General features: G+C 35.2%; 1 protein-coding gene across 4 annotated transcripts in view; it reads left to right on the top strand.

The window, feature by feature from the left end:
• The window catches only part of EFR3A (EFR3 homolog A), a 77,550-nt gene that overhangs the window by 17,232 nt on the left and 41,668 nt on the right, over positions 1–18,650 (top strand). For all 4 annotated transcript variants that reach the window (XM_053985948.1, XM_053985929.1, XM_053985938.1 and 1 more), the window contains 4 exons: positions 5,674–5,750; positions 7,576–7,703; positions 9,062–9,212; positions 18,070–18,191. In XM_053985948.1, the coding sequence (XP_053841923.1) occupies positions 5,674–5,750; positions 7,576–7,703; positions 9,062–9,212; positions 18,070–18,191 (478 nt within the window). The remainder of the gene's footprint in view (positions 1–5,673; positions 5,751–7,575; positions 7,704–9,061; positions 9,213–18,069; positions 18,192–18,650) is intronic.

Genomic DNA, 18,650 nt, shown 5'->3' on the forward strand with positions numbered 1-18,650 from the left:
AGAGGCTGGAAACCAGCCCCTTAGAAGTCAGCTGGCTTTGGGTAAGGGGAGAAGAGGCTTATCTGGGGGATGAGGCTTCATCCTGTCTAAATGATGAGTCCACCATGCCCACTGGGAGTGCATTCCAGGGACATTGCAATGGCTGATCAGTGCGTCCTTACAGCAGTTGCTCTTTTTATAGCAGGTTGAAGAATATTTTTAATTAACTCCCTTATATGGCTGGAATAATTTTCTTGTTATAAAATGTCTGATCTCTTTTTCATAGTGGAATGAGAAGACCCTTGAAAGTCATTTTAGTTCTGAATTAAATGCATCAACTGATATTAACAGTTCAGAAATAACCTGGTATAGCAAGTAGTTATGGTTAAAGTGTTATTTTAAGCACTTTTGTCAGGATATTTGAAAGAAGTTTATTTTATTTATATTTCTCATCTCAGACACAGAAAAATAAGTAGAATGAAAGTTTAATGTCAAATAAATTTTTACATAGTTATATTTAAGTACATTGAGCAACCAAATACAATTTTAATATTGCTGTGTTGCTTGATATTAGCAAAACTTACATTTTTCTGTAGATTGAAACTTCTATGTTAATTACACCATTTTTTGATAGAATATGATTTTTTAAAAAAAACTTGAACAATTGCAAATAAAGTTAGGGATGACCACATCCAAGCTTGGGACATAATAAAAATATTCAGTGAGTGAACATGAAATCTTACTTCTGGTTATTAATGCTCTGTAAACAGTTGACAGCAATATTAGACAACATGACAAAACTGTGGAAGAAATACCAGCATTAGATAAAACAGTTTATTTCTTTTCCTAGGTTTTGATAGAAGAAAATGTGGCAGTTTTAAACTCAGTTGGCTGAACTTAGACTTTTATGTTTAAACCCACCTTGAAACTTTTGTTTTCCTGAAATTTTGTATGAGTAAGATATAACAAAAATATTCAAACACACTGTTTTGAAATACAGCTTTATTGTAATGCTATTTTTCTAATTTACAACATAGGGTTTCCTGTAGTTAAACTATGTGGGGACACTTTCTGTGCAGCTCCATGTTGTCTCTGAGTTTACTAGCACTTATCTCTTAAGTGTTGAATTGGTATGGATTTTTTTATGTAGTGGAAATTATTAGCTGTGTTTGTATTAAAAACAGTACTTGTAATTTCCAGGGTTTATAAAAATGTCTTTATGAAAATCCTGTATTTGTGTATCCCAAGTGGATATAATCTAGGAAGTGAAACAGTAAAATGCTGAGAATTAATGGGAAGCTGGAAAGTAACTTCAGAATTGCTTAACTGAAAATTGATTTTCTACCTGATGGATCATAATCATGTTAATGATTTAAATTCTGTAACCCTTGCTTCCTAAACTAGGAAGTATTATTAGAGATAATGTTAATTTCATTATTTTTAGATTGTTTCTTTAATCTTAGACGTAAACCTTTCTGTTTAAAAATGTCTTTTTGGTCAGTAGTCTGTCTTAAATATATTTCTCTCTGTTTGTTCTCCAGGTGGACCAAGCAAGTAGATTTTGCTAAAATATTTATCACTCTACAGTGATATGTGGCAGCTGTCTGAGGATAGTTTTTTCTGAAACTATATGCATTCTTTTAATTTTGGTCAGAGAATGATGAGCTGTGTGTTCCAGGCAAATGGAAGTAATGAAACTGTCTGTGCAGTTTCATTGGAGGAATGTATGTGAATCACACATTGACAATATATCTTTTATTCTTTTCTCTTTTCCTGTGCCTGGCCTTGTTAACAGAATTTGATACTGAAGTTTTTCACGTGTTCGGTGGCTTTATGCAGATGTCACTGAGCTGATCAGATAAGCTTACAGTGTTGCAGAGCCCTTGCAGCTATGCGAGTGTGAGAGAACAAATTTCTGGGACAGGAGTCAGGTCCCTGAGAGTGAATCCATATCCAGGATGAGGCAGTATGTGCAAGTTCCAACTGTTGAGCAAGAAAAAGCCTATGGTTATAATTCTGCTTTTGAACCGAGGCCGTGTATGTGTTTGGGTAGGTGAAATTACCATTTTCTGATGGTGGAGGCTGTGTTTTGCTGCTCTTGTGTAGAGTAAATATGTGTAAAAAGAAGTACCTGTGCAGCTGGTAAATGTGTACAGTTATAACATGAAAAATGCAGATTATAGGACTTCTTTAGCAGAAATGTGCATATTTGAAATTGATAAAAATCCCACTATTGGACAAGCAAACAGTATTTTTTAAACCTTATACGTTAACTTTCATGTTACAGTGCAGAATTCTCTGTAGATATTGCTCTAACCTTTATATTTACTTGCATAAAATGATGTAAAGATCTGTGCAAGAGGAAGGCCATTAAAATGTAAATTTGTCTGACACTAAAAAGGAATTGTCATAGGATTTTTCCTCAATAAACCTGAAAATAGAAAGGTTTTGGGTTTTTTTACCTGTGTTCTATAGACCTACAAAACAATTTATTTATGTGAAATGAATTTGTTTATCAGAATAAATTTTTATCTGTATTAATTGTTATCAAAGAAGTAGGGAATCTATTTTCAGTTGCTTCGCTTCTATCCATCTTTGAAAATATTCATCTTTTTGGTCTATGTAGTAAAATATTCCTAAATTTTATGGGTTACTTTTAATGTAGTTTGTTGACTTGATCTTTTGAGGATTTTGTTTTGGGATTTTTTTGGGTTTTTTTATATATTCATACGTTCTTTAAACCTATTCATACTTTTTTTTAATCTTTCATGGTTATCTCAAAATGATACAAGCAATGATTACTAGTTTTCCCACAAAATCTGTGTGGTGACTGTTAACTATTCTGGTTTTTGCTTTTGGTTGTCATTTATTTCTGTGTTGTTTGGAGTGCCTGTCAGTTTTATTTCTGATTGTGTTTTGCTTGAAGGCTGAAAACTTTGACAGATTAAATCTCACTTTCTTGTACTTGAATATTCTGTTTAATATAGGAAGTTCTTTTGATGGTATTAATGTCATAGTTTTAAGTTTATACTTTGATGATAAAGAATTTTTTGACAAGTTGATGGGTTTTTTTCCATGTAAACAATTACATAATTAAATACATAGCAATGTAAAGATACTACCAAAATTGGTAGGAGGAGGAGGAAATTTCAAATCTTATGCATACTTACTGTTAGGCCTGTTTTTGGTGTCAAAATTCACTGTGTTCCATAAATTTGGAGAACAGTATTTCAGTAGAGCAATATTATGTTCCCATTAAGTGAAACCATTTGGTAAGGCTGCCAGAATGAGTTGGTACTGTTACCTGATCTTTTTTATCCATCTCAAAGAAGTAACTGGATCCAGATTTTATGTTAAATTTATGTAATTAACACAGGTTTGAAACACCATTTTAAGATTTAAATTGAAGTTCTTTGCAAAGATTTTCTTCTTCTGTCACTTAAAGAGGGAGAAAGTAATTCTAAAAAGTATTTTTAATTGCTTGTCTTGCGATATTTTAGAATGTTTTCCTACACTTATGTTTTAGGCAGTTGTATGCAACAGTTATTGTTAGAATATTTTGTTTTATTTAGTAGCAATCAAACATACTGTTTACCCTGGGCCAAAGTTAATGGTCAACCATAAGGTAGAAAACCAAGTAGGAACAACAAGTACATAGAGTGCTGAGCCAAAGAGTACTGCAGAGTTGCATACCTGCCTCAAGAAATATTTAGCAATATTTTGTGGTTTTGGTGGATTTTGATGGTCTTACTTGAATTTCCCAATACGGAATGATATACAAGACACTTAATACAGTACTCCTTTCTTACTATGATTTTACTGACTTCTCAGCTTTGTTCTCAATGGAATATTTTTGTAGAACTGTCTAAATCAGTTCTATTTTAAATCAAATAGGATTTTCACCTCTTTTTCTACCTACATTTTCCAGCATATTAAAGAACTTTGATTTTATCTACTTCATACCTACAGCTTTTATGTAAATGTAGATTTCTACATTTGCTAGACCTCCATGAGTAAGACATCAGCAGGAGTGATATGAATAAATTGACAGTAGTAACAAAATACTGTTTAACACAAAAATTCTCAATATTCTGGTTGTTCTTAAGTACTTTTTGTTTTCATAATTGTGTATTGAAGTCATAAGTCAGTGTTGATGTTACTTGTGGTACAGGACTCTTAATTCATAACCTGAGCAGAATTCAAGTCCATTGGGGAGAACTTGGAGTTAATGCACAGTTTTAAAATCATAGGTCTATCTTTGATAATTGTTTTTGATTAAATAAGTGGCAAGAATTAAGTTATCAAAGTATAAGCAGAATACATTTTTTGTCCAAGAGACAATAGTATCAGAAAACAGTTGTAATTGAGGAAGAATATCTACTCCTATAGAGTCTTGTAATTAAAACGAAGAGAAACTACAGCAGGTGAAATCCTTGTTATGAAGATCCCATATGTTCTGATAAGTATGGTTAAAAACTAAGATTACTTAGATATTTTAAGTAAAGAAATACAAGTATTGATGCTTTTGCAGAGAAATTGTAATCATCAAAATTTTCTTCCAAGATACCCTTTATTGCTTGCATTTTTTTATGTTTTTAGAAGTGTTAAAAGATGTATGTAAATGGATATCTTTAATAAGACATTTGTAAGGTATTTAGCTATTCTGAATCCTTCAGGTGTTGTGACTTGAAAGACAAGATCTGCATGTATGCTTGATACATTATTATTGAGTGTCCAATTGTTTACTGAGTGGCTTTTGTGCATTAGTACTGCTTTGGTGTTGATGTGAGGCTTGACCAATAAATTAATCTGATAAGATGCCCACTAAAACATTTAAAAACTGATTTGTCAAAAAAAATTTAAAAACAGGGGAGTAATTCTACTCTTGATAAACAAATACCTAGAAACAGATTGGATATACCAGTACCAGATACTGGACAGATACCTAGAAACTTTTTTTTTTCCTTTGTCCTGAGTTTTAACCTAACTCCAAAGTTCTAGTATGTCTTAGTGCTAGAAAAAGGACCAAACAATGCTTTTCAGTTTTGTTACCTTTTTAAAGCAGGCAGTTTGACTTTTAAAATTAATAAAATTGAAGTTACATGCATTGTTCTGACTATATGGATTAGCAGTAGAGTAGAAATGAGATTAAAAAAACTTAATTTCTCTGCTTCAAGTGACTGTTATTTCACTGATGTCCAGTAAAAGGAAAGATAAGGGATAAGAAAAGGGATAAGGAAGGCAGAGCATGTTTTGTATATTATGGTTTATATTGGTTTAAAACATATTTCATTTTTGTTTTCTTTTTTTTTAGAATAATGCACATAATGTACATTTGGGTGTTTCGAAACAGTCATTCAGAATGAGGATAAACCTGCAAATGAAGTAGCTTTGGTTTTAATATGATTCAATTTTAAAATGCCTTGACTTTTCTGCATGTTTTTAAGTATGGGTGGCAGGTGCATTTCTAGTACTCGAGATCCTTGCATATTTTCTCATATATTGCAGTGTGATAGCCGTTTTGCTTTTTTGACTTACTTGTACTTACTTTAAACTCCTTTGGTTTTGCTTTATTGGTGATAATTCAGCAAGCTGAATTCAGTGTTATCTTCTTCCTCCATGCTTGTCAGCTTGTCCCTTCAAATGAGTCCCTAGAACTGCATCCTAAATCCCGTTGGGTAAATCTCTCTGCAGGAGTTTGCTGCTGCTGTGCTGCGCTGCGACCTCGCTACAAGCGTCTGGTAGACAACATATTTCCTGAAGATCCAAAAGTGAGTCATGACTTTAAAATTTTAAGGGATTGGTGTTTGAAAATCTGTGAATATACCTTGTGCTTTAGCAATTTTTTAAAATTTTCTTTTCTCTTTTAACATTTTACCATAAATTCTGCTTTAGCCCTTAATAGCTTTAAGAGAGATTAGTAGAATAGTTTATCTGGAGGGAGATCCATGGAGAGCATCTGGTCTAATTCCATTTCCAAAGCAGGATGCACACTGAAGAATAAAATTTGTATGTTTTGCTCAGAGAAACAGATATTTAATTAAACAAGGTATTCTGCTGCAGAGGTAGCACTAAACTTCATCACTTTTTAGGACCACAAACAATTGCTTTCTTGTGGTTGCAGGTGTGAACGTTTTCTGGTTTTCTACAGGAATTTAATTTTTTAACTCTTAACTTACTGACTGTGAACATTTTTATAGTTCTGGTGGACTGTTGTGACCCAAAAAGGTTTTTCTGGTGTTTTTTTTAAATTTTTCCGGATACTCATCTACAATTTTATTTTTTCATGTCACTGTAACAGTCTTGGAGCTATATTAAAGCCTAACTCTCACTCTCTGTGAAAATAAATAACTTCTGTTTACCATGGAGGAATGCAAGTGTTTGTACATAATCATTTGACAGTTCAGACTGATCAAGAGCTTATGTTCCTGCTGCTCTATATTTTTAAGTGTGTTACCAAATTTTTATATCTTTTGTTACAGTAGAAGTAAGCAGCACAGTCAGTATTTGCATAATATTTGGCTTATATGTTTACAAAGTATGTTGGCTTTTTTTTTTAAATGATGTTGTTACTGAGTGCCAGGTATTATGTAAGTGCATAATACTGGCTTTACAGGAAATGTTTTCTGTGAATACAGTATACTGAATGCATGGAACAGTATGGTTTTTTAGGTTTATTTGTTCTAATCTAGTTTTTGATACAGGTGTAGAAACACCTGGAAATGCTACAGCTGTAGTGTTGTAGTTTAAATCTGACTCAGTAGCTCTGAGTTAGCACTTCTTAGTCTCTGCTTTGGTTAGTATTCATTGGGTCAGTGGAGGACACAGGCCAGTTCATAACATTTCTCTTGAGTCGCAGACCTTCTCTATAGTATCAGAAGATTTGCTTGATAAAATTCATTAATCAATAATGAATGTCTTAAAAGCTTTTAAGTAATTTATTTGCAAAATAAATGTTTTTATGAACTTCCAGAAAAAAATAAAAATACAAAAAGCCTTATCTTGTTTATATGATAATTATGATTATAACCTCATCTGAGCAGATCCGTGTTACAGTTCATGTTGGAACTAATATCTTAATTTTTGATCTTGTTCTCACAATTAACCCTCAAATGTCTGGGGGTCAGCCTTGTTCAAGATTTGACACTGAAGAAATAAAACATTTAAACTACAATATTAAATATTTAAACTACAATCTTGTTTGTATATTTTATCAAAATTATGCATTGAATATATTTAGCGGGGGGATGGGAAGAGAAAAAAAATTACATATTTTTAGGAAAGAAGTGTGTCTTACAACTGGTCACATATCTCACTACATACCCTTTCTTAGAATACCCATTCTCTCAAAAAAATTGTGGAGCAAGCTAGTTGCTTCATTTCCTTTAAAATATTTTAGTTGTTTCATGTTGCTGATTTTTGCCAATAAGGTTATGGCAGTTTTGCTCAATAGTTTGGGTATTTTTTTTCAATAGCTTATTTCCATCTGTAAGGCTCTGCTCTTTAAATGTTAACTAGAAAAAAAGGAAAAACACTTGGAAAGCTTTATATTTCCTATGAACTCTTTCATTTTTGATTTTGTATTTCTGTTTCTAGGATGGTCTTGTTAAAGCTGACATGGAGAAACTGACTTTCTATGCAGTTTCTGCCCCAGAGAAGCTGGATCGAATTGGGGCTTACCTGGCAGAGAGACTGACCAGGGACGTGGCCAGACATCGCTATGGGTAAGGAGAGAAGTCATTAAAAATAGATGCTAACGAGTCATGGAATTTCATCATGTTTGTTCTGATCAAGTCTGGAAAGCAAGACAGACCCAGTCCCTTCGTGGTTAGTTAACCTTGTCTGATTGCCAGGTGCCCATCCAGCTGCTCTCACTCCTCCTGCTCAGCCAGATGGAGAAGAAAATAAAATGGAAAGCTCATGGGTTGAGATAAGGACAGGGAGATCTCTTTTTCTCCATGATGGAACTGAGTGACTTACCTTGGGGAGGATTGATTTAATTACTGCCAAATAATGACAGGGTAGGATAATGAGAAATTAAAGCAGAGTTTAAAAACCTCTTTCCTCCAGTCATCTTTCTTCAACTTCACTCCCAAGTCCATTATCTCCACCCCCACCAAGCAGTGCAGATTAGGACTGGGGACTGTGATCAGCTCGTACCATCTTGTATCTCCTGCTCCTTCTTCCTCACACTCGTACCCTGCTCTAGCCTTGGGTCTGTCCCTGTAGGCAGTCCTTTAAGAACTGCTCTGGCATGGCTTCTTTCCTCAGAGTCCTTCAGGAACAGGCTGCTCCAGTGTGGGTCCCCCATGGGGTCACAGATCCTGCCAGAAAAGCTCCTGCATGGGCTCCTCTCCATGGGGCCACCAGAAGCCTGTTCCAGCAGGGCCTTTCTGTGGGCAGCAGTTTCCTTCAAGGCACATCCACCTGCTCCAGCAGGGGGTCCTCCATGCTCTGCACTGTGGATATCTGCTTATTTGTGGGCACTTCCAGGGTCCTTGAGGGGCTCAGGTTTGGGTAACGAGGAGTCAGTCTTGGAGCTGGCTGGAGCTGGCTGTGTCTGTCATGTGGGCAACCCCTGGTTTCTGACAGAAACCACCTCTGCAGCCCCTTGCTAACACAACCTGGCTGTAAGCCCAGTACACCTTTGAATGTCAGTCAGGATACAGGAAAACAGCATTATCTTTCTTTTCAGCCCTTTTGGCTAAATCAGATATTTAAGTGAAAAATATTAAGTCTAAGAAGTGTCAGGAATTGTTAAAGAAAAGCAATATCCATCACAGACGACCATTTTTTGGCCTTTATGACATCCAAAGCTGTTTTTATAACTTTATAGAAAGGGTAAATGGCCAGCACTCAATTCTATGCTTCCCTTCCTTCTATACCACCCCATCTCCTCCCAAAAAAAGAAAAAAGAGAGAAAATACGGATGTAGAAAATAGCTCCAAGTGTCATTTTTATGCAGTGGGAAATATGCACCTTCCATTCTTTCTTTTCTATTTTTGTGGTAAGATCCTAAGTTGAACTAATTGAATTAATGATAAATGCAATACATCTTTATGTGTCTCTAATTAATTTTCAGTTATGTTTTAATTGCCATGGAGGCACTGGACCAACTCCTAATGGCATGCCATTCTCAAAGCATAAAACCATTTGTGGAAAGTTTCCTTCATATGGTGGCCAAACTTCTGGAATCAGGCGAACCAAAGCTGCAAGTCCTTGGGACTAATTCTGTAAGTAAGCTCAGATGCTGAATCAGATCAGAGTAAATCTTTGCTTGGGAAAGTAGTTTGAGACGTCTTAAAGGGTGTGCCAGTTGACATCACTTGAAATGGTGCTGTCTGTAGTAGGGTGTATCCTTTGGGCCTAAACACAGAGCAGATACCAGCTGGAGGCAGATAAACTGCTTCCCAAAATTCACTGTATCCCAAAATCTTTTGATGTCTGGGCTCATTCCATCCAAAAATAACTTCTGGAAGGAACAAGAAAGTTTTGTTGTGAGTTCATGTTTTCAGTCTTTAAGCAGCCCTCCTGGAGCCAATATATGGGTAAGACAGTGTTTTGTTTTCTGGCAGCTTGAGCTACACGGAAAGATTCTTGTTAGCTGAAAAGTAACTTTGAGTATTGCACCTCATTCTCTTATCAGTTTAAATATTTCAGATCCAGGCTTGAAGAGCATAACTAAGAGTGTCAAAATGAAGATTTAGAGATCTAGTTTTCCAGTTGGAGTGATGGGTACAATCAAGGGTATAGCTCTGTCATGCTTGCCTTCTAACCACTATTTTCCAGGTGGTAGAATTAGAATCTCAGGAATTCCAGGATTGTGATGTGGACTGTTTTCACTTAGAGTTATTGCTTTTACATGAGTATAGTGTACTTGCTTTTCATGTAAATTATTGCCATTGCTAACAGTGGGGGATTTTTTTGTGGAATCAGTAAAGCTGTTGGGCTTTTGGATTTGGTTCCCAGCTGATGAAGTTCAATGGAGTTGCAGTTCAGGAAGACAGGAGGGCATGGTAAACTGATGTTACCCCAGAGCAGGATTTCTTGTTACAATGAAATAAAGAGAATTTTGCTGTAATGTAGGGTAGAAGTGTCCCCTTGTTCCCCCACTAGCAGGGCAGCTTTACTAGGATAATAAGATCTATATCTCATTATACATATAAAATTTTACTTATTTATTTAAATATAATTGAGCCAGGCTACCCTGCTTCTTTTGATCTGTTTGTGTAATAATACCTGGGCAAGTCCTTTTAGGGAAATGACATTGAAACTTTTTTCCTAGGCTGCCAAATGGCAAGGTGTGCATCACTTTCCAGTTGTTTAAAATCATTGGTTAGTGCCAGCCTGATGTACAAGGCATGTGTCACTTCAAAATGCATATTACTGAACAGGACTCTACTTAGGGTAATCTGTTCAATATTCCTGTTGGTTCCTAAGTATTTTGTGAGTAAAGGAGATTAATGGACTTCTTAATTAGGAGATAATTTGTGTTTGTGTTCTATAAAACTCACAAAAAAAAAAGGTTTCCCTAAATGAGAGGAGAAACTCTGTGAGGAGAGAGAATTTTTATGGCTCTTCAACAGCATTCCAAGACCTTATTTTAGCCTAACTCTGCTAATTTCCCTAGGTGCATTCTAGAGCTAATGAAGACAAAGGATACAAGACTATTTGTATTGACTTGGAAGGAACAAGGGTAACAGCTTGTCTGTTACCAAGGGTACTGCCTTACTGTGTTCTTAAATAAATTTTGTTAGATTAATGAAGACAGTTTACTGTCGTATTCAGCCTTTTCTCTTTTCCATAAGTAAATGAACAAAACCCAGAAAGTAAGATGAGATATATGGTGACTGAATAATGCTTCATGTGCTTTAGCTGATGAACCACTTTGAAGTGCAAACTGGTATTGTCTAGAAGAGAAGAATGGGTTGTGTATGAAGTAAACGTCTTTAAACTGGTGAAAAGTCAGGCAACCTTTGGAAAATTTTACATCGTATTTTTAGAAAACTCAGTTTAAGGCCCCTACAAATTTAGTCTCATTACATTTAAAATATATGGAGTATGATTGTGGCTCTAAGTAGATTTTATTTTCTATCCAAAGCTTCATTGAGATAGAAAGGCAGGAATGTCTTTGAAGTAAAAGTCAAACCTCTTTACTTGAGCTGTAGGGTTTTTCATCCTCACAGATTTTGCTTCAGCTGCAGGGACTCTTGTGATTGGTTAAAAGGGTTTCAAATGAAGCAAATATCAGTACAGAACATCTTTCAGTAGTTCAAAGGCTTGGAAAGATTTGGAAGCTCCCACTGCTTTCTGATTGTGTTTTGCTGACTTACAGGTATTTGGTTTTGGATGCAGAACTTACTCTACTTGGTGCCCTATATTTTAGGGAAAAAAACAAAGCTTTCACTTAGCTGTTTGTCATCTTAAATTAATTTTGGAATTTAAGTTTTATTTAATATATGATAAAAAGTCGATTTGTTTTTGAAAAGCAAACCTGAAGATAACTGTATTAGATAAATAATTGTTTGGGTTTTATTTATGCATTTTTAAGCCTGATCTTCAGGTTACATATAATTAATTTGTTGCATTTCTATATTGCATTTATAAATTATGTTAACTTATTTCCTACAGCAGCTGTTTTTTTTATTTTTTTAATAACATAATTGTAAATCTATTTATTTAAGGCAGATACTTAAAAATGGTAAAATTCAATAGTGGATATAATGAATAGGTGTTATGATTTTTTTATATAGGCCAAATTTCTAATTGCTAATGTCTGTGAGGTTCAAAATAGCTTTTTCTAGCATGGAAGATGTTTTTATAGACCATATGCTAGGATAGCATATGCTAGGATAGCATATGCTGGTCAGGAAACTGAAAAAATGTGGTGGGAAAAAGTGATATCTCCTTGGCTTATGTGTTAAGGATCTGAAGGTTGAGTGCAATAAGCTTTTCCTTAGAAATTTATGACAATACTGTATTTCTCTAACTTTCTTGCAGAATTTCAGTAACTGAGGTTCATGTAAAGCATCTCCATTGCTCATGTACAAAGAATTAAATGTATTGCTTCAGTCTACAGTGTTTTTACTAGGATAGAAGTGACAAGCTTTAAAATCTTTCACCTTATGGTAAAATTTTTTTGGAAAAAGAGATCCAACTTATATCTACTAATCTATATCCAGTTTATGTCTATTTCTAAAGTTTCTAAAGAAGGTTCAGAAAATTGCTTTAGTGGACGGCTGGTCAAGAGCAATTGGATACAGAACTTAGTAAAACTTTCATCTTAATCCATGTTTACAAGACTCAGTTAAATACAAAACATTTTAAGCTAATTTGGAATACTGATAGAGTGAATTATTTGTATTTTGTCAGTAAGATATTGGGGTTTCATGTGAAAAATAGCAGATAATATGTGGAACCCAGCATTACCACATTTTAATAATGTACCACAAATGCTTCTTTAGTTGATAGGGTGCTTCCTTTTATAAAGGCAGTTTCTTTGTAGGAACAGTGAAGTAATGATCCCACCAATGAGTGTTGAGCTTCCTGTGCATGAGAAGGTGGCTGTTATTGCTGGTTGTCATCATTTGTAATTTAAAGAAAGATAAACAAACTCCCATGTGGAAAAGTGATCAACCAGTGCCTGAGACAAGACTTTCATATTTGTTAGTGTTGGCTTATAAAAGCAGTTGGTTTGGGCAGAATTAAATGCATATGTATGTAAAAATAGTATAAAATGTCAACACTTTGAAACTAAGCTATGTCAGAGTTAATATTCCCAGCAGAGTACTTGCTTGTTTGTCTTGTCTACAGCTTGCTAATCTGGAAGTAGGCAGTGGAAACTTACCCTTACTGCAAGATGCTTCTTTCATTCCATGTACAAATACAGAATTATGTGCTGGTGGTGATTTAATACACAATGGAACAATTCCTTTTCTAGGATGCCTCCTCTGTCTTTTTAATAGGACTTAAATCTCAGGGAGATAGATTAACACAGAGCACACTTTTTTGTGGGTTATTAAATTATGTTAGAAATTGTGTGTCTCATCTGCTAGAATTTGAGTGAGTCCTTTAGGGTCACTCCAAGTTGAGTATTGCTTCCCCAACTTGCACTTGTGCTCTCTGGTTTTGCAGTTCCATGGCTACACTACTGTGGCCCTGTAAGCCAACATTCTATTGCTGATTTTGTTACACAACTGTGACAAAACATGTGGTGGGCAGGAGAATTTTTATCCAAGGGGCACAAACTAAAATAGAATGTGAAATTATCCATCCCATTCTAATAAAACTGAAAGTGTCAGTAATTTAGTAATACCCCACGTGTTACTAAAAAAGCTAAATTACTAGTTTTCATTGCTGAAAACCTTGTGATTATTTTCATACTGTCTTTGTAAAGTTAATGTATCCAGTGTGAGGTTAATGTATCCAGTGTTTGAAGCTATCTCTTTAGGAAAATTGATGTGCTGTCCTTCTGGCATTTGTTTGTTGTAGTGCATACAGAACATTCACACTTCTCATTCTCATTAAGGCTGTACTGTGTGGTTTGTAAGAGTCTTATGTTTATAGGAGATCATGACTTCCCATGTGACAGTTTCATAATAATGAAATACAGCACTTTGGCCTATAAAAGGTGCTAACTGCCAATATCAGCACTGTCTTTCTGTGTTTGAAACAAGAGAAAATTGCAGGCTGCAGAAGACAAACTGGGGAGCTCAGATATGAAAAAAATAATTCTCAGGTCGAGCCTAGTGTTCTTCCAGGGAGATACTTTAAATAACATAGCTCAAACTCAAATATGATACATGGTGATTATTCTTGAATAAAACTGACCTTCTTTAAAGACATCCAGGGACCATTAAAGGTTACAATTTTTCTCCTAATGTACTTGCTACGTAATAATGATAAAACAACATAAATGCATAGAAGAAATTTTGTCCTTGAGAACTTGTAGGATTTAATACTTACAGGGCTTGCACAATCTCTCTTTTCCTGGTAATATGGTCCAAATTTCTCTACTCAGTCTGGAGCAAACATCTTCTGAATAAATAATACGTTTTTTCTTTACTTTGTGATAGATTTATATGTTTTTACACTGATTGAATTTTATTGGTTTCAAAATAAATGTAAATAAGGTACTACCAATGTAAGTTCCTTTCTGTACCTTCTGTATTATGAAATATAGAAGATGCTTGTGCTGGTAAAACTTCCATAAGTTACAACTGGATGCTTGAAAGAATTTACAGTGACTGAATGACATGTTTACATCTATAGAAGCTTTGCTTATAATTCCTAGGCAAGTGCTTGGACTTTCTTTCATAAGAGTTTTATCCTTTTTTAGGTTGAATAATTGTTATATTTGAAGTTTGAAAATATGTGCTTAGGAGTAAAATATTCTTTAACAACAATAACAACACCACCACTGCAAAGTACAGACTGATGTCTACTGTAAAAACTTAAAATTTCTATGATGGAATGGAATTTTACACTTTACTGGATGACAGTGCACAACTCAAAACTGTTACCACAGACAGCTTTCCTCTGGCCTAAATGCTCAGTCATGTGAATACTAATCCTGGATTGTGCTTCAGAAATGCTGTATGTTCAGTGGGTGAAATTGTTTTGTTATGCACATGAGGACATTAAAAAACCTTTGCCCTTTCTGGATCTCTTACTGTGCATACCGTTTTGAAAGGTGTGACTTTCATGTGTTTGTATCCCTGTGCACCCTGATACAGGAGAACTACTCAGAATGAGGGAGTCCCTGACACTTGCTTGGCCTAAATTCATCATTTGTTCTTACAAAGCAGTTTCTTGGTACAATAAATCTTTCTGCTAGCAAAACAGTTATTACAGTGTATTAAGCTTTCCTGTTGGGAGATCCTGTCAATCCAATAATTAGTTCTTCAGATAAGAATAATATTAAAGGCTGATACTAAATGCAACATGAATTAGCAACATGAATTAATATTCTCATTCTCACAACCACTCCCACACTGCTCTGTCTTCTTCAGACTTTGTTTCCATTCCTTTCCATGCTTTTACAGAGGTTTTCTGGGTAAGCATTTGTAGACTTGAGTACTTGAATGGCTGGAAAATATTAAGATAATATTGTTTGAGGGTTTATTAAATCTTTGGTCTTATTGAGATGTAAGGACTAATGCAATTCTTGTCTGAAAAAGAAAATCTATTTCTGTTTTGGTAGTAACAATTCATGAAACAAACTAGGGAGCCACAGTACATATGAAGCATTTGCCAGGGTCTCTTGGGAAGGAAATGATCATTTTTTATAACTTACTCTGTTGGGGAAAACATATGGGTGCTGTGGCAGTGGACCATACAGAATTAGATTTTGACTTCTGTCACTTTTTTACCACCTGAGATACAGGATATTCCTAACAGAAGGACTTGTAAATGGACTCATACTCTACAGTTTTGCTCCATTTTCAGTAACAGCTGAGAATGTAGTTTTATGAACTACTATATGTTCCTGTAGCTTTTAGAGGGTGAACTGGTAGTACAGCTGAAAGGGGTAAGTGTTCTAGATAAAACAGAAAAAAACACTAAACAAAAGAGTAGGAAAAAAATTGTAGGTTTTTTTTTCTAAAATACACAGCTTTCACTTCACCTTGAAAACCTCAAACCCTCCACAAAACAGCGTGCTGTAGATTATGCTCAAGTGCTTTGGGCTTGTCTGGATGTCTATGGGTAATGTGCTGATGAAAGCAGGTTCTACATAATGAAAAATACAAAGGAAATGCCTCAGCCTGTGCTTAGGAATTGATTAAAATGGTGTGAGTAAAAGCAAAGGGATCTTAATAAACATCACTCCGCTTCAGGGCAGAGCCAGCGCGAGCACGGTGTTTGACCTTTCTGACAATGTTTTGTTTTGCTTTTTATTTCCCTCTGTGGTCTGTTCTTAGAACTGTCAGTGATGGAGAATCCAAAAGGTCTTTAGGCAGTCTGCTTGCTTTAGAAAGGAGGAGTTTTGATGGCTAACTTAGGCTTTGCTTCAATATAAGCCTATTATTGCTTTGCTTATTACCATTGGACAAAGAAAACTATATATTATGTTTTTATAGCTGTCTTCTGTACCTTTTAAGACTGATACCTTTTAGGCAGCTGTAGTCTAAGTAATTTAGTGTATTTTGTTCTTCTTTTACAGATGTTTATCTAAAGCTTTGTCCATCTCTTGAATAATTGGAGAACTGTATCAGTTATTCACCATTTTAGACTGTGATGTTTCAGCTGGATGCACCATTTCATTTAAGGGTTTATTTGGCCCAGTTAAATGGAAAAAGTTTCTTCATTGGTGCCATGAGTAATGCAGATGTATCTTAGTATATTCTTCTGTTTTCCATGCCATTATATTGGCATTGACTAAATTCCTTTTCTTCATTCAGCTCTTTCTGGATAAAATGTTGTTTTACATTAAGCATTCCCAAATTGCTTCCTTGGTTTTTCAGGTCCTATTTCCAATTGCTCAAAAACCAGGCATGAAGTTGCCTGCAGCTCTGGCCAGCTTAGTGTTCTTTGCAAATTCAATGAGTCCAGTCTGCTCATTTAAGTCTCTAGTGAAGCTCAAATAATATTTTTGTACTGTGATGATTTACAAGTGTTTCCTTATTATTTCCAAACTCTTGTACATCTCTCTTATGGGAAGTGTTCTTTTGACAGTGTTTTTCTAGCTTTCCTTTGAGAATTTTTTGTATTGTTTTGTCAGAAGTATCACTGAAGTTTTGACAGATGCTGCTTCATCTGGATTCACAATAGTTATTTACTTGTTGTAGGAATAAGATTGATTGCTGTGATTTATTCTTGACAAATCTATGTTGACTGTTACTTACCCCTTTGAGACTTTTTAGATGTTGGCAAATTGACAGTTTTAGTGTTTTTCTGTGAATGGACTAGAGTTGACTGGATTATAATTCCCCAACTCCTCCTTTTTCCCTTCTATCACGATAGAATTGACAGAATGTCTCCAAGTTTATTTCCCTTGAATTTGGTACATCAGAATGTTACTAGGTAACCTGGTAGTGACATGGTTGTGTTTGATTGCTTGAGCTGCTCTCTACAACTGCCTGAGAGAGCGTGTAGCAGGATGGGTGTCTGTGACATTGACATTCTCTGGACAGAGAGACAAGATTCTGTCTCTCAGGAAAAGCACAGAGAGAAGAAGAGAAAACAGTCTTTATTTTTGCTCCTTTGTTTTCCCCATGTGGAATTTGGTATGGAGATTGTTTACCTGAAGTGATTGCTTGATTGGATTCTGGTGAAGGTTGTTTGGGTTCAATGACCAATCGGATCCAGCTGTGTCTCGGACTCTCAGCAGAGAGTCACAAGTTTGTAGTTAGTTAGATAGGTAAGTAAGAAGTAAGTATGTAGATGAGGATAGTATCTCTTTAAATAGTATATTAACATTAATATACTATTTAAAGAGTAATAGTATAGTTTTAATAAAGCCATCCTTCAGCCTTCTGGTCTGGAGCCTGACATCATCATTTCTTCCCGTCAGGGCTTGCCTGGTTTCCAATAGGTATCAGGCTTTCCTCCCAAGCTGAAAGAGAAAGGACAACAGGAAATGGCTTCAAGTTGTGTCAAGGGAGGTTTAGACTGAATATTAGGGAAAATTTATTGTCTGAAGGAGTTATCACCACTGGAACAGGCTGCCTGGGGAAGTGGCTGAGTCACCATCCCTGGAGTTATGTAAAACAAGGTTTAGTGGTGGACTTGACAGTGTTAGGGAAATGGTTGGACCTAATGATCCCAAGAGTCTTTCCCAACCTAAATGATTCTGTCAGTTGATGACTCACTGTTGAAATGTTAGATGTTTCCATAGTGCATACTATGTTGCATTTCATACAGTTTCACGCTTCCATTGCTATCTAAATGAAGTTCTTGTGGGAAGAGTTTAAAAAGAAAATCCTCCTATTCAGATTTTTCTTCTCTGAAGTTCTAAGTGTTGTAAAAATTGGGTTCTTAATGCAGTTACTTCATGTTACTTGTTAAAATAAGCTTAAATTAAGCGTATTACTCATTATTCTATAGGAAATTGGTATTAACAGCTTTTTAAAATGTATTTCATTTTTCCAGTTTGTCAAATTTGCCAACATTGAAGAAGACACACCTTCATATCACAGACGCTACGACTTCTTTGTGTCCCGGTTCAGTGCCATGTGTCATTCCTGTGATCCTGATCCAGAAATACAAAATGAGTAAGTGTCATTCTGCAGGAATTACTGAAAACTGTTGACACATTAATACTGTCTGTAATACAGCTTTTATTAGGGTGTTTATTGGACTAGTTCATTCCATATGAAGAAAATGACAGTCTGACTTTTTGAGTAGCACTGAATATTGCAAATCTTAGGTAGCTGGAACTCCTAGGATATTTAGGTGTAATTTTACCTTAATAATGCATGTTAGATTGTGTGGATTTTCTCCAGAAAGACACCACTTATAACTGTAAATGTACGAGTTCATAACTTACTTGAGATATTAACGAGGCTACATTTATATGAAAAGCAAAAGCAAGTCTGTTCTTTGAGAATTACTCATTAAAACTGTGATTTCTTAAATGTCTGAAGTGTGCTCATGTATGTCAAACTCAAGAGCCTCCATGAATGGGAATTCTATTTTTCCCATTCTTATGTAAGTGCCACAGTTTGTTTTCC

This window comes from Vidua macroura, chromosome 1 (assembly GCF_024509145.1).
Source record: "Vidua macroura isolate BioBank_ID:100142 chromosome 1, ASM2450914v1, whole genome shotgun sequence".
Classification (NCBI taxonomy): domain Eukaryota; kingdom Metazoa; phylum Chordata; class Aves; order Passeriformes; family Viduidae; genus Vidua; species Vidua macroura.